General features: G+C 41.3%; 2 protein-coding genes across 3 annotated transcripts in view; both read right to left on the bottom strand.

Moving 5' to 3' along the window:
• The window catches only part of mrtfba (myocardin related transcription factor Ba), a 23952-nt gene extending 9562 nt beyond the window's left edge, over window positions 1-14390 (bottom strand). Inside the window, exons 1-9 of one of the 2 annotated variants that reach the window (XM_046378108.1) lie at window positions 14228-14390; window positions 8814-8901; window positions 5532-5778; window positions 1552-1617; window positions 1320-1375; window positions 1100-1175; window positions 699-860; window positions 351-526; window positions 42-185 (exon numbers count right to left, since the gene is read on the bottom strand). In XM_046378108.1, the coding sequence (XP_046234064.1) occupies window positions 42-185; window positions 351-526; window positions 699-860; window positions 1100-1175; window positions 1320-1375; window positions 1552-1617; window positions 5532-5694 (843 nt within the window). In that variant the 5' untranslated portion in view covers window positions 5695-5778; window positions 8814-8901; window positions 14228-14390. The remainder of the gene's footprint in view (window positions 1-41; window positions 186-350; window positions 527-698; window positions 861-1099; window positions 1176-1319; window positions 1376-1551; window positions 1618-5531; window positions 5779-8813; window positions 8902-14227) is intronic. The other variant, XM_046378107.1, reaches the window with a different exon arrangement.
• A 707-nt stretch (window positions 14391-15097) lies between these two features.
• ercc4 (excision repair cross-complementation group 4) lies at window positions 15098-20768 on the bottom strand. The gene is made up of 10 exons (XM_046378109.1): window positions 20394-20768; window positions 19796-19976; window positions 19119-19314; window positions 18781-18988; window positions 18241-18421; window positions 17984-18115; window positions 17784-17888; window positions 16489-17158; window positions 16286-16398; window positions 15098-16151 (listed from the first exon to the last, which is right to left on the bottom strand). Exons 1-10 carry the CDS (start codon window positions 20568-20570, stop codon window positions 15412-15414), a joined length of 2703 nt encoding a protein of 900 aa, XP_046234065.1. The 5' UTR covers window positions 20571-20768; the 3' UTR covers window positions 15098-15411.
• Between the last annotated feature and the right edge of the window lie 424 nt (window positions 20769-21192).

The following is a 21192-nucleotide window of genomic DNA, read 5'->3' on the forward strand; positions in this document are numbered from 1 at the left end:
AGAGGTGTTTTTATATTCAGAGATGAAAGAAATGCTCTTACTTTCACCAGCGTTGGGCCTGGTTTTGAAGGAGCAGCTGCGGTGATCGGCTGTGCTAGAGTAACAGCTGGGCGGCTGACGGGTGGCTCACTGGTGGAGATCACTTTTACCAAATCTGTTGTTGTGTGTGTAACAACTGGGAAGGTCTGAAAAACAAGGATAACAGATTACAATGCTTTCAGCTGCAAAGCAGAGACTGAATGTCTTAATAAGACTGTAAAGTCTCTTATCAGTGGGATGAAGTTACAATAACCTAAACCTACTAGGGTGAGGCATACAGAAACACCATCATCACAAGTCCTGTATCTGACCTGCAGCATGGAGTTGGGTAGTGCTGGTAGGGCTTGGGCTGGAGATGGTGTCTCTGGCACTTTGCCCTCTGATGGAGATGGGACAGAACTCTGAGACTCTTGGCTGGCTGGCTGCTCTGGGGACAGGGCATCACCACTGTCTTCATCCAACACCTTGGGATAGTTCACCTGGCCCACTAAGAGACAACAAGAGGGACCAGAACTTAACCACTCAGTTTTTTTAATCTTTTGGTAAGTGATACACAGCATCATCATTTCTGCTCTCCAGTTCCCTGCATGTTTCGTCAAAGAAAGGCATCACTGACATCTAATATGGCAATCAGGGCCATATTTTCCACTGACTCTCACCGATGATGGCCTGTTTAAGGGTGGAATCCACTGGCAGGATGTTCTTCTCCACCAGCTCCATGGGCCCGGGTCTCTGGGCGATCTTTTCGTTTAGGTTGTCGGCCAGTCGGGCCCTCTTCAGTCTCATCTGTGTGGCCTGTAGTGAAGGTTCTGCTCCAGTCTCTGAGGAATGAAAAATATCATATCATACTGGATTATGTTCACTTGTAGATGTCTTTTTAGGCATATGTTTGATCATAGCACCATGCCTGGCATCAAATTCACTTCTATTCAGGTGTGTAATTAACATTTTTGAGGGGAATTTGACTTCCTATTCCTTCCTATGAAAAGGACATTCATTTTATTCAGATGTAGAATCCACAGCGAATACTGTGTAGAGACAACCAGAGAAGAATCAGTACCTTGCAGGATGTGCATCCTGACCAACTCTGCTCTTTCTGGACGACTGCGAATCTTGTGCTTGAGGAAATTCTCAGTCTAAAGCGAACAATGAACAAAGAACAGTCAGTGAATCGTGTATATTTTCATGACCTGTTGTTTTCTGCTGCACCGAATAACACAACAGTTCAGGAGAGTACAGTAGAGACATTTAGCACTTTATTTCCAAACTGGGTGCCTCACCCTGGCCCTCTCCAAACTGCGAATCTGCCCGTGGAAAGCTGCCGGGCTCTTCAGAGCTGCAACACAGAACATTTTCATTTGCACAGGTTTGTAGACTAATGATTCAGATGAAAAAACAGATCAAGCATGTTTATTATCTCAGCTATCACAGTCAGAGTTTGTTATCATATTCCCACCCACACCACATTAGCTTTTCAGTGAGTGATGGACAACTGGCAGTGCTGATACTTACGTGGCATGATGCCCTGCTCTACCAGCTGCTCCCGGGTTCGCCTCTGCTGAAGTCTCAACTGGAGGACTGAACACAAAAGGGAAACAAATTGTTAGAAAAGAAAAACAGGGGCATTTTGATTGTAGTGTTAAGTCGAAAAAAGGAAAACATGAGAAGAAAAATATGAGGGAAAGCTGAAAGGAGTATAAATGGATGCAAGTAGTAAGTAGTATGCAACAATAAAAATGGGAAAGAAAATGAGATCTGACTGAGAAGACACTCGCATACTAACTTCTGCCCACACTCTGATTTATCACTCATATCCTGCTATATAGTCATAAGGATTACAACATAAGATAATGTACAACTATTGGAGACACTCTGCACTAGGACTCAGGTAAAGTTATCTTACCAGTTTACAATACTGTTATAAAAACTGTTTACATACAGAAGTAGGTACATTAACAATTTGTAACAAGCTAGTGTGTTGAAACTATTTCCAAGACTTTAGCTTGAAACAGCTGGCCCTGTCTTGGGGAATTTTTAGGCATGATATCTGGTAAATGGTAAGTTGTGATTGCACTGAGACGCCTGGCCTGTGGAACAGTCTAAAACAAAAGTGGGGGGATTAAGAAATTTGATCCCAAAGAGAGAGCTTTTCTATTAAAGCTCCAAACATGGAGCTTATAGTCATATCCTGCCAGCTGCAATGTAACATGAACAACAAAACCATAAGACTCCACAGTGTTCTCAAGTATTACAGAGAAACAACATTTATTTATTTATTTTTTGTATTGTATTGCAGGGCCACAACCCTGTCCTTCCCTTTTCTCACTTCCTCCTCTCACTTGGCCAGTTTAGGGAGGGTTGGTGACAGGGCCTGATGTGGAAGCCTACATTGGTTCCTTTTAACTACAGAAGAGAAGTCATGCGAGTCAGCACTGACTAAGGACAAAGGAAAATAACACGTGTCTTCAAGCTGAGAAGTTGAGCTTGTGGCAACAACACAAGTTTTACATTAACTACAAGGAAGTGAGGAGTTCCACGAATTAAATACTGGGAATGAGTAAAGACACTTATCCACTACCAGGAAGGGTCAGCATTTGGGGTTAAATATAGGTTCTCTTGTTCCAACAGGAAACACCTGGCCACCAGCTTCAGATCTTTCGTTTCTCTTATCTCTTTGGTATCCAGTAATTATTGTCACAGATAAAGTATAAACCAAGGGCGACGCTTTCTCCCAGGGCCACTGATTGGGTCATCTAGAAACAAATCTATCATATATCAAACTGTCAACACTTTTTGCATGCTCTGATTGGGAATACTACAGCTTTCATTTCTGCTGCGAAGAAATGTTTAAAGAAATCGACTCTGCTTCCTGTCAAAACAAATATTTTGCACTTGGAAAGGGAAAACTGCTATACATATGTCCTTGAAAGCAGCAGTTTCAAAAAACTAAGTATATTCACCAAACATTGTACTCAAATAAAATTCTGAGACACTGCAACTTCATATTTCTGCTGCACTTGACTAAAAATTTAAATGCATAACTTTTACTTGCAGAATAGTATTTTGTGTTGTTGCTACTTTAACTTAAGTAAAAGAGTACATTTTCCACCTCTGCTGAAAAGAAAACACCAATTCAGAGTCGGACCCTGACTGCACTCAGTAAATAGCTGGAGAAAGGTATGCAGTGAGGACATGTTTGTTTAAAGTCATACACACAGAATTCCAGTCAGTAGCATTGTACTGAATTCCTCTGGGAAATGCTGCTCATCCTGACAAACACATGCTGACCTGTGACCTAAGCAGGCTGAGGAGAGGTGGATGACATGATTAGGCTGTTTATGTACACAGACACAGGCACACACACACACACACAGGGCCAGTTAGTAGGTCAGTGGAGGAAACACAGGACTGCATAGAAATGTGTCTTCTGCACTGAACTACTATCAAGATGGTCAAACACGGCTGACCAAATGACAGAAATTACCTGTTTAAAGACATGATGCATTAATTAAAGGAATAGCCCAACCTTTTTGGAAATAATCTTACTTGATTTTTTGTTATATAAGAAGACAGGCACTACTATTCATCTTTTCACTCTGAAGCTGAAGCCAGCAGATGGCTATTTTAGCTAAGCATACAGCATTTCCCCTAGGTTTGAGGAAGACTTGGGTGCATATATTTGTTGGGAACAAAAATGGACCATTATTATCAATATATGCGAGTCCAAACATAGGAAATACAGAGCAGATAATAAATAAACAATGCACAAAAAGCTTAAGGGCAAAACTTGCTAGAGAAGAACATTGAGGACCAGCTACAACCAACAATTTTGGGAAAGGTCAATTCAGTTAGATTTGATGCTCTCCACATTAATTTACCTTCATTCAGTTTACCTGCTGTTCAAAACAGCTTTGTTTTTTTGCACCTAAGCCTTAAAATGGCAGGAAAACCTACTCGCATAATGACTGGAAATAGAGCAATACAACAAGCCCAGCTCTATCCAAAAGGAAAGAAAGTTAGCCTACTGTACCAGCACCTCTACGTCCCTGTTTACACCTAGCATGAACATGCACCTTGGGTGGACAGCTCAGACACATGGAGGATACATTGAGACGTATGATGTATGTGAATGTTTCAACTGACATCCTCAAGCAGACGTACATATTCATTCGCGTGCCAACAATGTCATATTAAAGTGTATGAAAACAAGAGGAAGCCACAACAAGCAGGTCAGATCACAGCCAAGATGTAAACTAACATATAATGTTAATCTTTACATTATTAACTTAAATATATTCAACAAATGGGATACAGTGTGTCAACTGGTGAGCTTTAGAGGTGTCATTGGCTGTAAGTATGTATTCTTTTTCCAATAACATATTCAAAACAATTATTATCTATTAAAACTTAACTACAGTCAGATTTTCAAACCAATGTTGCACAGGTATTATTATTACACATGTGACACTATAGACTAGACTATCATTTCCTGTCAAAACAAATTCATTACCCTGAGTCCTAAATTCCCACTCTGCTGGCTGAGCAGCCCTGAAGTTCTTCTTCTCTTTCTCGGTCTCCAGACTCTCTGAGCTAAAGCCTCCAGCCCCACAACTGAAGTGGTCTTAGACACAAAGAACTGTCATGAGGGCGGACAGATTAACACCTGCATGTTAAAACCAATATGAGAAAGGGCGTTCTGTGGTTTGCAAAGTGCTGGGGATGGCTCAGATGGTGGAAAGTATGAGGTGTGTGTTCTCACCAGAGGGGAAATGACAAAAGCTGAGATGATGAGTGGGTGCTCCGACTGTTGACATTCCACAAACATTTTTCCACCATCAAGACATTTTACTGCTCTCTCCTGCAGGAAGCAGGAGCCACTGTGTGCGATGGCACAAAACGGTGGCACAAATCCTACATTTATCCAAAACATGTTTAATCCAGCCTGGAACAGCTTAGCACAGACACCCTGTGTTTGTTGACTGTATCTGACAAATTAGATTTTTCTAAGCATGGTGATCAATATTGCAGCGATTGCACTGGACCGATCTCCCTACACCATCTGAGCCATGATTAGGAACTGGCAAAGGCAGCAGTGAATCTTACCCACTCCTAAAGCCTGGTAATCACATACCCATCCATCAGTGCCTGAGTCAGTCCCATGTGGCTGCCAAAATAAGACCAACTGTGAGGGCGATGAGAAGTAAATGTACAGGCTGGCTATCATGATGAAGATAATTTCCTTGCACATAGCACAAAAACAAAGCTGATGGATGTTTTGGGGGTTAAGGATTCAGTTTTCAAACCCAGTTTGAACTTCCAAATTGATTTAGGGACTACGTGCCTCTGTGCATGTGAACATAAATTATCGGACCATCTATGTATGTTGGGTATAAATCTTTTTTGGTCGCTTTAATCACAGTGGCCTGTTTACTGTAGCTTCTGTCCGTGCATGCAGTTACACGTCTGTGACACGTGCAACACCTTGTCCTCACCGTTTTTGCGCTCATTGAGTGGAGGCAGACTCTGTGTGGGCTGCAGCGACAGCTCTTCCATCTCATGGGTAACCGCCTCGCTCTGGGGACTAGGCAACAGAAAACTCAACATCTCACAGTCCCCCTCTGCTCCAAGCTGCCCCTGAGAGGCCTCGGGCTCCATCCTGCCTCGGGAGGCAATTGGAGAGGGTCCCAGGCAAGCTACAGAGTACGGGTCACTGTCCTCTTGGTCAAGTCTCACTGCTACCTGTGTGGATACAAGAAGGAACAGTAAATGAGGAGTTAGAGGGAAGCCTAGCTCCTCCACAGGAGGAATACATCACTCAAGGATATTTTGTGGGTTCCTTATAAACATCAGTAATTCGTAATAATAATAATCATCCTGTTGGTATGACTACTTTGCCCAAATGTTGAAATGCTAAGGGTGGCATTTCATTTCAGTCATCTGGAAGAGCTCAGTCGCAGCCCAAATTATTCATTAAACGAGCCGGGTTGTCTATTATAGCAAATAATCACTTCAAACCGCTGCTTATGAGGAACAACGCCAGTTTGTGCATGAATGTTCTCTCTGTTCAGACAGACTTCATAATCTGGAATATGACGTCGCTGTGGTGGTTTCAAACAGAGGGAACGGAAACATTTTGGGGAGCAAAACAAACAGTTTAGTATCCATGGCTTCCCAACAGTCTCTTAACCATCAAATGACAGACTGCTCAGTCTCAATGTGTATGCTATTTATCGCTCACCAGCAGCACCCACGTGTATTCATTCCAGGACCTAAGCACTTTTTACTAACCATCCTGATGTGTTGCTCTTGGCTGAGAACCACTCTGTTCCTATGGCTGCTTTTAATTCTCCCAGTAGACCCTTAAAGTGCCAAAGGCATTAGACGGCTCATGGGGAGACTAGAGAGGATAACACATCTGAAAGTTGGACATTCTCGAGGCTTAATACTGATGTCACATATCCAAACCCAATAACATCCAAAGTTTATCATCTTTTGTTCTTCTTTAAAAGATTATATCATAATGCCCTGTCCTACAGCAAAAGTAAAATTTATTTTTACAAACGTGCTGAATATCTGTTGCTGGTGCCATATAATAGCTGCTTTTTCTGCTTTACTGAATTGTATGGTCCTTCACACTCAAAAGAGGTTTCCTGCTGTAAGAAGACAGTGATTACTGTAGTTTAAACTAAAGATGGTCTTCCTCAGTGACCAGTTTATAATCAGATTCCATTATCTGGTATTTTTTTTAAAACCAGAAAAATCTGTTGAGGGTCTAAAACCTTTATATCTCTTCAGTCTTTTATTTGCTGGAAATAATTCCTTTTAATCAACATAAAGTGAATTTAATGCCTGGCCCAATTATATACAAATTCGATGCAAATCATATTCATGTGATTAGAAAATATTCAGCTTCAGTTGTGCTACAGGCAGGGCTTTGGAGAGTGTTATGTGGGGAGGACTGAGCTAAGCAAAGAGACAGAGCTGCTGGTCAACTTCTGAGACCCAGGAAGATCTGGAGGAGAGAACTGCTGGCAGGGCTGTGGCTAAGGGAGGAATAAACAACCAGATTTTGCTCTGATCCATTTATCATCAAGAGGTCAGAGTTAACTTTTTTTAAACTTTTGAAATTAAAAAGAGGATTAACCTTCCCTGTCATTTCTAAATCTGTCTGCAGCAGAGCCGTGCTGCAATGTATTTAATTAGTCTCTCTTTGTACTTGTTGACTGCTGACTGGAGGGGAAGTGTTCATGCACATGCAGAGAGGAGAAGAGAAATGGAAGAGCTTGGAGTCTATGGCGAGTGATGAGTTCACTAAGAGGCTGAACACGAATAGACCCACACATCCCTGATGCCTGCGACTGCTATCTTACGACTCGTATACAGTGAGGTATTCTGCTGTCCAGAGCGAATAAACACAAATGATCCAATGGTCAAACTTGCACAAGTGACATGAGGTGAAATCTCTGCCTGACACATTTTGAATTGTATTTAAAGAGAAAAACAGTTGATTACTGAGGCTCATTCACAGGCCATTAAATACAGACACATCGAGTTTGTGATGCCTGGCATCTGCTACATTCGCAAACTGTTTTTTAATGAAAATAATATTTAACTGGCACCAATTTCATTCTGTTTATAGTAGTCATGTAATAATAGAAAGCAGACAGAAAAATTAGGGGAGGGTGGGAGGGTGAGACGAGACATCAGTAACCACCCCACAAGAGACAGCTAAATCTTACACATTGGACCTTTAAAGTGAGAAAGCAGTCAATGCAAAATCTGATTATTTGATTTGATTTTAATTTTGTTTTTTTTTTAAGAAAATGTTATAATTCATGGAAAACCATTTCAAGAGTTTTTGTGTGCATGTGATTTATAGTAACTGTTACCTGCTGTATCTGTGACTTTCTGGAAGTGTGCATTCAGCCCCACTGACCAGACATCAACTATTATCGTGAGAGTCAGTCCCAGTTCACTTGGCATTTACCATCAACCTGAATTGGTGCATGTTGAATCTGGCGACCACTACAAAATTAGCTCACTCTGTAAAACTTGGCTTCTGAACCACAGCCACGTTCTGGCTCCTTAATGATGATTGAATGCCACTAAAACACTGTACTACAGACTGAATCGAGACCTTGAAGCTCAACTGTTAAACCTCAGTGGTATTCTGTGACAGAAGTACATTAACAGATGCATAGTAATGGCATCTATAGTGATTAACTAGTCTCTGCTCAGTATCATTTAAGTACTTCCGTACTGTGTGGGCTTTTGCTTAGAATTTTTAGGGCCTAGTCAAAGCAGTCAGAAAAAGGACCGAACATGCATCCACTTTGGTTAAGTACAATTCAACTCTCTCAGGAAGTCTTGCAGTGGAAGAAGGAGGTAATTTTGCAAAAGAGTTAAAAAAACAAACTACAGAAAACAGAAAAATAAATAGCATTTTAATCCCATTTTAAGCATGTAGCCCTTAATGGTGATTTGTGTGATCCACATTTCGATTGGGATCCAAAAAGAGAAGGTTTGTTACGCTGGTCTTTAATTTGATAGGGTAAACCGATCCAAGCTTTAGCAACACTTACAGATCTTGCCATTGTTGGTTTTACAGAAGGGCAAAGAAGTACAGAAGTAATACAGAAGAAGAGTGATAATGAAAAAAGAAATATGACCCTAACCCAGGTCAAAGTTGTGTGTGGGTTGTCTGTATATTGGCAAAGGACTATAATGACACAGAGTCGAGCCAAAGGCTTGTGTATAATAACAGTCTTTTATACCTGCAGTAGCAGAGGATCTCAAAGGAAAGAGGAAAGATGTGTCTGGGATAAATGCTTGCAAGAGTCCCTCTAAGCCATGGAGTCAAACCTAGTAGGAGACAGAAAGAAGCGAGCATGAATATGACGAATGTATCACAGCTCAAAGAGATGATGGAGTAGAATTTCATCTCTACACTGCATGCCCAATAGATTGCAGCTGAGCAGCATGATCAGACCTGTAATGTCTTTCACATTTGACTTCTCTGTCTTAAGTCATTTTCTAACAGGCTCAGACCAGTCATGTTGGCTACTGTTGATCCAAAGCCTTTCCTGTGTTTATCTGAAAAAAGTAATTTTTCATTCAAAATACATACAAGATAAAACAAAAAATCAAAAGCTCTAGTAATACATTACAGAAAGTAAGATTCAAAAGCAACCCAAAAACCCTGAAACAACAGCACGTTCTTACATGGCATTAGAGCAAGAGCACACCACAAAAGGAATACATTTTAAAAAGTAACTACAAGAAAACTGATGTGATAATACGCTCACAAGTTAAAATCCATAAAAAAATAATAAAGTAAATTAAGTACAAACACAACGCTGAACTAGACACTGCTGTTGGCTGAATAGGTGTGTCTGAAGATGAACAGGGAATAAAACAGACATTGATGAGCACCACTTAAAGATGAATTAAACTGAATTAAACCAGCCAACACTCGAGGCTGCATCAAGGCCTGAAAATGAATGTTCAGAGGTTGCTAGGTAAACATGCAGCGGTCTCTATGACAATGCAGCGGATCCTCTGTGTGCAGACAATAGTAACTCTAGGCGCTGATGACCGAAGAGCTATAATGCTGCATCATACTGCAGTCTGAAGGAGAGTCTCTTGGAATAAAAATCAATCAGCTGTACAGCAGCTCTCAGGACTCTTCAGGAGGACATGTGCTTATCAATTTACCGACACCCTGGGCAGATAATGGTTTTGTAGGATATCTGCCAGTCATGTTTCTTTAGATTATTCTCTGATCACAGCATCATAAAACTATGAATTTTAGCTTCTTCTGGTCTGTTATTTTTGCAGCTATCGGAGTTTTAATGGAGAAAGCTATGGCTATGATTTCTGAAACTGTTATTTGCTGTAAATTGTCAACAGTACTTGCACCAGTATCACAAGTCTTAGGAGAATCAATTCTGACTTATTTTATGTTTGTGATCGAATAATTAAAAAAATTATTGCACACACATAAAAAAAAGTGTGAACTAAATTAAAAATAAAAGAGGAGAGAAAGGAGTAAGAAAGGAGGTGACCTCAAGATTCCAACAGTCGAAGCACCACTTGCTGTGTATTTACATTTGGGGGGGGCCAAAAAGGAGAGAGGAGGGAGTGAGGGTAAGGATGCTATGAAAGGGAGAAGAGGAAGCAAATGACTGTTAAAGCTGATGAGGCGCTGTGGGATAAACATCGGAGCTGCCCCAGCAGAATCAAAGAGCGGATCCAGATGGCAGGTGTTGTGTGTTGCTTTTCCCTAGACTGTCTTTTAAATGGCATGAGGCAACAACAACCATGTGTTTTAACAAAGGGTAATGCTAACACCCTACTAGAGTTAAATGTGGCATCAAAAGTAGGGTGTCTGCAACTCATGTTTATACTAAATCACAGTACAGTATTACTTTTCTCACCCAGATTTCAACAAAGAATGACTGGTCGTATCTACAGCTATAAAAAGGCTTGGGTAGTCCAAATGTCACATGACCAAGTCAGACCAGTCCAATATTATTCTGCTGCCAGGCAGCACTGTCTTAATTTGCTACTGGTTGCGTGTGGTGGTTCAAAAAAAAAAAAAAAAATGGGCAGAGGTGATGTGCAGGGTTATTGCAGCTGCCTATACTTATCAAAGCTGTATTGTGCAACCACAGAGATACTGTCAAATGACCCATCCCTTCCCTATCTGCACATAGGCTGCTTTTTGATAAACATGCTGCAAGCAACCTATAATCTACTCTGAACATGTCATTAAGTGAAGTTAATGAACACAGTCATCACCACAGAGAACAGTTGATCAGCAACATCATAAACAAACAGCCCTGTTTTTTACTGCATTTCTATACAATTCTTAAAACAAAACGACATTGGTGGCAGAGCACCCAGACAGATTGTCATAAGCAACCAAAGTTACTTTTCAATCAGTATTGTACAGCTAAGGAAGAAAGAGACGAGTTGACAGTCAAACTGTCCTGGAAAGTTGGCATGACTGGCTTGCTGTATTAACATATACTGACTGGTCAGATTTAAATCACAAAAAACTGGACAGCCCGTAAAACATTCAATTAAAACACTGAATAACAAACTGACTGACTGTGTCATCTTTTGAACCTCAATGCTCAAAAATACATCTTTATCAAGAAATTTGCAAATTAGATATTTTACATATGGGGCACTAATATTGCCATTCCCCAACAGCTGTCAGTTTGAAGGTGGTTTGAAGCTATTTCTGCACAATACCAGTGCATAGCACGTGCAACTAAGCAAAATTTACCCGCACAGTACCCCTCCCGTATACTGACAATAGCATGTGCTTTGAACAGAAGAACAGTGCTCTGGTATTACACTCCTGTAAATGTACTGATGGTGGGGCAACCTCTTTCCTTTAATGTAGGCCTACTTGTGTTGTTGTTTTAAGCACACAAGTCCACCTGGCAGGTGCTTTTTCATTCTGTACCACACTGATTTCAATTCATTTTATTCCATTAATTCTTGGTTATGTCATTATTAACAATTCTTCTTCATGCAAAGTTGACCCGCTGCCGTTAATTAATTAATTATTTATTTATTTTTTTGCCAGACAGCCCACCTCTACTGGAGCGCATCAACAACAAAAAACTGGTTTCAGGTTCATTTGTTTTCATATATGCAGCATTAGAAAAATCAGAGCTCAACTGGGTAATCATTCAAGACATTTTTGCACTATGATGACAGTATCTAGGTGTGTCCGACCCCTGAGGCTTTTCTTTCTCATTCGCAGTCCTATAAAAAGGGCCAGACGTATGCAGTGCAGGTGAGAGGCTTCATGACGTTCTACTGCAAAACTTTTCTTGTTTGTCTTAAGGCTCAAACAACACAACAAAAAAAAAACACATGCAACTAACAATGTAGCAAGTCAAGATGTGAAAAAAATAAATTAATTCAAAGTGCAACTAATATTTCACAGTCATGTTTGTAGCTAAACAATCAGCAAATCAATCATGTTGTAGCCATTCAAAGGAATAGAAATTACTACAAACTCAGAGCTATGTATCCCCAACTGGTAACAAACAGAGCAGTCAGTGTCTCCATACTGGCACGAAGAGGTTATGGGTCAACTTTACTAAAAATAGACCTGGCTGTGAAGCCTTTAAGTGATGAAATACAAGCACTCATGCATACACACACAGCATGAGATTACTGAAAACTACTGCAGTCAATGAACAGTCAAGGAGGCCTGTTTTCTGCTAAAGGACATACCACTGACAATCTATACAAAAAAAAAAACATGGTGAAAACAGACTCCACTGGCACAAAAAGAGGAAGAAAAAGGCTGTAAATAATAAAGTTTTTTAAAATCTCAAAATTGAAATCTGAAATAAAGATGGGAATGTTGAGAAAAACAGCATGATCATACCTTATCTTATCATGCAGTTTAAGGCAATGAACCTCACTGAATGCAGTGTAATGAAGCCTTATATATATAATAAGGCTACACATTAAAATAAATAATCTTGGCAGTTTATTGATATTGCTCATATTCCCCAGATCTATATGCCATTGATTCTGTAATTATGTGAGACGCACTAAAACGTAGCATACACACACATAACACACAAACAGGCACGCAGCATGTGAGCCCCACTGTGCCAAAGTCAGATTGAGTCTGCAGTTTTCTGAGCCTTAAATAGACCGTATCTAGTCCAAGAAAATGTCTTCTTTTATCCAGAGATAAGACAGAAATGATGTCATCACTGTGGCTCAATCATTAGAGTCACAGCTCTGCTGTTCCCACAGACACACATGTGGTTTTGTTTCCTTCCTGGCTGCCTTTGTGGACTTTACTCAAAAGTTCTTCTAAAAACTGTGCAAAAGGTTTGGACAAACAAAACAAGGTTTCAGTAGCTGGAAACCTAAAACCATGCGACTTTCACACCTATGTAAAGAAGGACCATTACAGCAACTTCAACAGACAGCGCTGCCTGCAATGAAAGACAACAAAGGCTGGTTATGTAAAGTAGTTTCTGAGAAATTAAGACCTGAATAAAGTGCCCAATGTGGCACTCTTTTCTGTGGGGAGAGGACTCCAGCATGTCAGTACTACTAACTCTTGAAACTAAGTGGATCTGATTTGTCACAATCACTGTGATGTTCCCAATAAGAACATTCTAAAATTAACTTATATGTGTAAAAAAAAACACATCAAGCACTGTATAATGAAAACATGTCTGCCTACACTGTGATACTGTTTCATTTTCATTTAATTTGCTCCACGGAAAGCCTTGAGGTAAGCAGCCTTCCTGCAAACTAAGCAGACACTTAGAAGTTGAAATAAGACAAACACACAGGGATATAAGTATAACAGGTCTGAGATAATCACTTTCCCACCCGAACTTGTACATAGTGTTTAAGTAAACGCTTTTCTGTGACAGACTTTGACTGGAAAGGACCGACTCTTAAAACTCCACATCCTGTCTGTATGACTCACGCAGACTCTGTCCTAATAGAATTTACTGCAACACTAACACGTTACCTCATTTCCCCCGTATTAATCGATTGAAAGGCAATAAGATACCATCACCGGGTTTGTGCATGTAAGAGGGGCCTCATCAGACAGCGAGCGTGGTTAGTATTATTTGAGTAATGAGGATGCTAACTTACAATGAACCTATAATTATGCCATACCCAAGCATTGGGAGACCACCCGGGCTCAAGAGTCAATTGCTACAACATACTCACAACTTGAAGACTGGCTAGTTTAAACAAAAAGAATACCTTTCCCTGTTCCTCTAGGGAAGTATTATTAGCTGAGGCTGTCGGCTCCACCACGGCTAATGTTATCGCTGTAGTGAAGGCGAGTGGGTGTGGGATAAGCTAACGTTGGCTAGTTACTTTAAATCTGACAGGTGAGTGAGTTGCAGACAGTGCCCGTCCTAAAAGACGATGCGGCGCTTGTGAAGCCGTCATTCCTGACACTAGACAACGTATCTCAGGATAAGTTACAGTCAAACCTTCCTTGCCCATGCTTTCCTATACAGTCTTACCAAGCCTCGTCTGCTGTCTCTGTCTGCATATCACGAACGCTCCCCAACAACAACCTCCTCACAGTTTCGCTAGTTAGCTTACGTTTAGTTAGCACAGGCTAGCATGCTAAAAACAAGACAGCACCGCCCCGGATTTGTGGTCTTACCAAACTGCGAAGACTTGAAACCCGAGTCTCTCCGAAGACTGGTTCACAACGAGATATCCATGAATGTCAGCCGAGCTATGTCATGTATTTCGTGTTTCCTCTAGCTAGGAGATTGAAGTTTATTTCGCGGAGTAAAATGGCTGCGACTGGTCTGGGTTCGGATGCAGAGTGACGTAATGACGCTACCGCACATGAACAGATGGGGGGAGTGGCGGAGGTAGAGGAATCGCTGTCCGCTTTGCTGGTCAGCATTTATGAATCACCCATGATGACCCTATGATTTTTAAGATACTAACCACAGCCCACTCCGCTGTCCTCGATGTGAAAACTCCCAATGAACCAAAGCCGATCTTTGTTCAGATAAACGATTTAGGAGTGTTACATAACTTGTTACAGTGAAACTAGGAGACCTCCACAATGAGGAAAGGAGAGTGAAGTCAGTCATCCTGATTGTGATGTGTAATAAAAACTAAACGGATTCTCTGCTGGAGTCTGTTTTTTCGAAAAGGATACTCGAAATTTCCCTGTTATTAAAATTAAATGTACAGGACAGAATGCTACCAACCTACACCTGTGTTTTTTTCTGTCAGAGCTGACAGAAAGAAATAAAAAATGTACAAATCTACAAAATAAAGACATATTACTACTAGTTTTCGCCACTGAATGACGGAAATTCAAATTAATAATGAGTTGTTTATGTCTTTAGGACTCGAAGCAGGCTGCTCTTTACTAGCAACAAGAGAACTACATTCTGATTTACATTTAATTTTATTACATTTTTTAATGTATTAAATATGCAGAATAAATATTCTCCTCCTAGGAGTTATTTAAAAAATGTTCTAGAAAGCCTTATTTTGAAAGGACAAAATATTCAGTTAAAAATATTTAGGATTTTATTTTTACAGAATGTAAAGCATTGTTTTGCAAAGTTATTTAAAAAAAATCTAATATATTCAAATTGCAGAGTAGTTTACAAAATACAATATCATTCCAGTTCATTCTGTACAATAATATAAAACAGATTTCACTTCGGATGACAAAGACTTTACAAATATAAGGTATGAATTCAGTCTACATTGTTCTACATTAACATTTTCATCCACTTTTACAATGCAAAACTAATCCTGGTGCCAGGACAAAAACAAGAAGTGTTTATATTCATTAGTCAGATGCTTTGCTGCCTATCATGTCTGTTTGGCTTTCTGCACAGGAGCAGGGACATCAGTGACGTTATGCAGAAACTCGTACAGCAACTTAGCGTTGTTAGCATTGCTGAGTATTTCTGTCAGCTTGTCCTGGCTGAGTTTAGCTAAATCCGCCAGGCTGTCTGCATTTTTTATAAGAGCCCTATAGTTTTTTGTATTGACCCCAGGCATTTTGAGCAGGAAGTCATAAGGGCCGGGGTTGTAGAGGTCTGCCGATTCAGCCACCGTGTCTGACTCGACTGTGACTGCCTGCGCTGCTGCAGCATCGGGTTCAAGGCGACCTTGCTTAAGATCCAGGAAAAGGTCAGCTGTGGCATGTGGGGAAGGGCACCAGAGTATACGGAGCCTGGGGAAATGCAAGGTGAGCAAGGTGAGTTTTGAAGAAATATCACTGGATGATATCTCATGACGAAAATCCGATCGGGCCATTAAGGAAAACGGTTTCCCTGGGTCAAACTCAATGAGTAGCACTGGTTTCCTGTAGTAGCGGGTCATTGACAGACACTGGGTGTAGAGCCGTCCGCTCTGCAATGAACCAATCAGATCACTGACGCTCTTGCGCTCGACGCATACGTCCGGGGTCAGGATGTAGTCACCTACTTCCAAGGTCACAGGCTCAATGTCCAGTCCACGGCGGTGCAGCAAGGAGGGCAGCTCACTGCGGAACTCACGCATGTCCACAATAACTCTTGAGGGCTCTTTGGGCTGCTCCTGACCTCCTAGTTATAGGACAGGAAATGGAAATACAACAAAATGAGACACTTACTCACAAAAACTTTGGACATTTTTAAAGAAGGACAGCAGAAACTACAGGGAAAAAAAACAGAGAGCAAACAGACTAAAATAGACATGCCTGCTTTGCGGGTGTTGGTGGTGTCATTGGCAGGCTCCAAATTTCTTGCAAGGTCCAAGTTGGTGTCTTCTCGCCCCTCTCTCTCCTCTGGGATGACCATCGTGGCCTTTTCCCTGCAGGGAAATACACATCCAAGCACCACTGAGAAGCTGACACTTAAACAAAGCACACACAGACAGACAAAAAACAAAAATGGCTCTGACCTGATCAAGTGTTCGAAGGCTTTCTTTTCCTTAGAAAGCGTTGTCAAGTACTTCTGTTCTTCCGTTGAGCCTCCATAGATGAGGAAATACACCCTAAGTGGCTTTCCGGGCCGACTAGCTTTGTAGATCTCCAGCTGGCGAACGAAAGTGAGTTCGGCATCGTACAGCACCACGAAACTGGGCTCCACCTCATGTAGCACTCGTGTCAAGCTGTGGGGGTCAGTGAGGCCTTTCAGAGGGTGAATGACAGTCAGTGGCTCCTTTAGGACACCATAGTAGGCATCCGATGACAAATCCAGCTGCAGCTGTTCTTCCTCCCCTTCATCCTCCTCCATCAGTTCATCCTCATCTTCACTGCTGGCCATCATCACTGCCACTTCATTTGTCTCCTCTTTCCCCATCATCTGGGTCAGGGTAAGGGATGGCCTTTTTTTGCTCTTTGTGGATTTTTTGTTTTTTTTCTGTGCAGGCTCCTTCCCCTTTGCTCCTTTTGTAGGACAGCCTTTGTTCTTTTTGTGCGAGTCAAGTTCAAAGGCAGCAGCTGCTGCAGAGTCCCGTTTACCGATTGTGCGGGCATACAATCGGTTTAACAGCCAGTCAGAGCCGTGCCTGATGTACTGCTGCAGCTGAGCACAGGTCCTGTCATCACTGGCACAGATCAGCACACGACCTGGGGGTGACATGTTGGGCAGATGCACACTTACTAAAGGTAGGTGAATGTAAACATGCCGTTCACTCATAGTGAATCAGGATCATCGTACACACGGCACCGGGACTAATGAAAACTATAATAATGTGGCTGCATGCCTTTTAGATGTTTTGCCTTCTACAGCTGCACAACTTCCAGGCTCTGGTGTTAAGCATGCTGGCTCACTCGCTTGGCTTAACGCAAAGGTTCTCAACTTTGTGCAGTGGCAGAAAACTTTGCTGATGTAATTTTTCTTAGTTCAGGGAACTAATTTGCCTTCAAGTAAACAAGTACAGCATATGACTACATCATATGCGTGTGTTAATCATCAACACAAGGCATTGAACCAGGACAAACCAACACACACTGAGGATGACTTGGTGTTTAGGCTGGTATCTCTGCTGGTTGTAAATTTAAAATGTAATTCAGTTTGAAGATTTCATCTCCTTATATGCTGCTCCAATGTCAATGCTATGTGCAAAAATGTACTTAAGATCAAGATAATTTAGTTAATTTAGTACATCATAAACAAATCCACAGAATACAGATGATAAACACTGTTGACATGATGGATGTTTCTAACGCCTTAACAGAACTGAGCTCTAACCTGCTTCATGCTGAGAGCTCTTGTTCTCCCTCTCAATCTCCTGCAGTACCTCAGTCAGAGCCTCCCACTTTGGGCTTTTCTCCAGCACCAGCTCCCGCTTCACCTCTGAAACACACATACACCTAGCCTTTAGCAAGTTACACTTCATGATATTTACTCTGAAGAATGCGTTGTCAGAGATGTGTTCATTGTTCACTTACCCAAGACAGAGGATGAGTTCTGTTTCTGTGCCTCCGCTCCCACTTTGAGTTTCTTTTTGCTTTCAGGGATGCAGTACACTCTGCCCCTGGCATTCCCAAACATGGAGGTACTGGAGTCAAGGAACAACCACCCTGATGGTCACGACAACACACACATGTAACCAAGCAAGGATAATCACAAAGATCAGTACTTTTTTTTTTTTTACCCGGAGTACTTCAAAGCAAATTCTCAGAGAAGCAAAGTGCACTCTGTTTACCTGAATTGGATCCAAAGATTTTTTGGCTGGAGCGCAGCGACTCGAGCAGATTGAGGAAGGTCACACAGTCGTACTGGGTGAGGTAGAGCAAAAGAACCCTCAGCACTTTCAGGTCCTGGACCAGAGCCTTGGTCTTTGCTCCCAGCTGGTGCCACAAAGGGTCCAGGTAGTGACGGATGGTCTGGATGGGAGTAAAGCAAAACCCATTCTTTAAAATGAAAATTCAATTCACATACCGGTCATTATATCTACAGTAGATGAGTTGTCGAAAGTCCATTTTTTTTAAAGTCTTAGTGTTACTATTATTTTGGCTGCTCTTGCAGTGGAAGTCATTAACAAGAACTTAAATGGCATTTCTGGGGGCAAATTTATGAGGTTCATCTTACTATTTAGCAGTTAGACCCATTCAGAGAAAAAAAGAATGGAATTATTGTCAGTCTTTTGAAAGTTTGCATTTTTTCCTAGTTCCCATTACATTACGTGGCCACACTTCACAATTGAATTCCAAGCCAAAGCAACTTGTGTTCTTAATCTGCAGACCTTGTCAAAGGTGTTTCCTAACGTGTTCTCCAGGGAGAGGTCCTCTGCCTCCAATGTGGGATTATAGCGTTTGAGCTCCTTCAAACAGGCGCTCATGATATCCAGGATGGAGCTCTGGATGGACCTCATAGCAGGCGTCAATGACACGTGGAGCTCTACCACCTCCGGCTTGTGCCTGTCCAGTGCACTGTTTACAGATGCTTGAAACCTGTTGAATGAAACGGGTTAAGAGAGCACATGTAAAGAAGGATGAGGGAAGATTACAGTCTTTAATTAGGTTATTAATTACGCCTATCTAAATGTCAGCCATGGGGCTGGTCTGTTAAGTTCCATCGTACCTGGGCCAGAGGTAGAGCTTCTTCACGAAGAGATTCCTCATCACACGCTCCACCTGGCAGAAGCCCGAGGAGAAGGCTGTGGCCTTGTCAGTGAAGGCTTTAATGAAGCCTGTCTTGTTCTTCTGTCTGAACAGACGAAGGATGAAGGCTTCTTGACAAGACTCAATGATCTTATGAGCTCGATACACCAGGATGCCTGAGGGAGTGGTACAGAAGATGTTACTCTTGGTTTTTGTTTGGTACTAAGACTACAACTAGTGACCAGAAAAATTCAAGTTCAAATTCAAGACACTGGCTAATTTGATGGATAGTGCTACTCTTGAATTTACATTTGCATCATGGACTGTGCTTTTATGATTACTATTGTTCATTTATAGCTCAAACAAACAGTGCTGTCAACACTGAAATGCTTTTTCTCCTAAACAGGACCAACCCAAATAACTGTTGGTTAAAATTTTAATCTTATATTAAGGCCATTAAAAAAAAGAAAACCTTTATTTAATTGTAGTGATAACTGATGTAGTGTTAAAAAGGTGCAAATACAAGCACACAAACAAAAACTGGTTCCAAAGTAACTAAAGAGTAAGAGTTATGTGTAATAAACAAGATCACAATATTACAAATGTTACAAAACAACCATGGCTCTAATTTTAGCCGTGATGTGGCAGTTGTCTGACCTGATATGAGATGAGCAGGTATGCGGTCAGTGAGGAAGTCGACCACCAAGATTCTGGTGGTGACAAACAGTACTCCTCCCTCGGTGTAAACGTTGTAGCGCTCAGTGCTCTGGACGTCGCTGGTGACTGTCCTGGGCAGGTGGGTCACACCCTCCATCCGCAACTGCTCCGTGAAATACTCCTGAAATGGCAGGACAGGAAAGAAAGCATTTTGTGGAACCTGTTAGATGTACCTATAAGATGTACTGTGAACTGATGACAAAATTAGAATTGTGATACCACAAGTCCTGATTCCTTTTCACAGTAGACATTTTGACATGTTCAAACACGTTAAACACAGACGGAATTAATAACATTAACAATGGCGCCATTCCATTAAGTGGTAAATATCTGCTATTGAGATATAGTAGGGCGTTTCGGTTATGGATTATTTTAAAAAATAACCTTATTATTAACATATTAGAACGCCTAAAAACACATTTCTGAAATCCAAAACATCGGCAAAGCTGTAGAGAGCATACCAGCTACTTAGTATCAATTAAGCTAATGAGGTGTTCAGAGGAAACATGTAAACTAGCGTTACATATGTGTTACTCACCTGTTCAGGTGTGGTTGTGTTGAGCAGAAGAACCAGGCTGCCCTGGTCCGAATAAACCCGCATGAACTGCAGTAGGATGCGGTCTATCCCCATTCCCTCCGCCACCACTAGCAGCCCGTCACAGCCGAACAGATTCAGAAACATCTCGGTCTCAAACTCCAGCAGCGGCCTCGCCATGTTGGAGACACAAAAATGGACCTCCAGGCGTGAAACAGACAAAGTTTTCTCTTACTCCGACTAATAAATGTTAGCTAAAAGCGATAATCATTATGAGACAGCCTCAAGTGTCCCACTAGCATCTGTTGTTCAATGTTTTGAAACCGCGCATCCGGTCACGTGACAACAAAACAAAGGAGAACATGACAGAGAGTGAAAGTTAATAACAAGCACGCCATCTAGTGACGCGGAGAGTCATAGCATGTACAAAACTGAATAAAACCTGTCCGTTCTTTAAAATCACGCTCTTCTGTATGGAATGCGTTCTATTTCTGACTAAATTTGATTGCTGAGGCTTCGTTATTCAAAGGCTTCACTGCTGAGAATTTCTCACAGTTTTTAAAGATTCGAGAGTTGACTGTGTTATCTGACCCTGTTATATATGTTATATATAAGTATATGACCATGTTATCCTTTTAGTTTTAAGTCTTTACACCAAACAACACTTGATGCTAGACTTTCCTGCAGGCAAATGCATCAGTTTTGATAGAAAATCGTCTGTGCTTTCAAATGTACTTAAACAGATTAATAACGCAATGGTAATAATAGCATCACGTTGACAAATTGATTTAAGAACATAGCG

The sequence above is a fragment of the Scatophagus argus genome, chromosome 21 (assembly GCF_020382885.2).
Source record: "Scatophagus argus isolate fScaArg1 chromosome 21, fScaArg1.pri, whole genome shotgun sequence".
Taxonomy (NCBI): domain Eukaryota; kingdom Metazoa; phylum Chordata; class Actinopteri; family Scatophagidae; genus Scatophagus; species Scatophagus argus.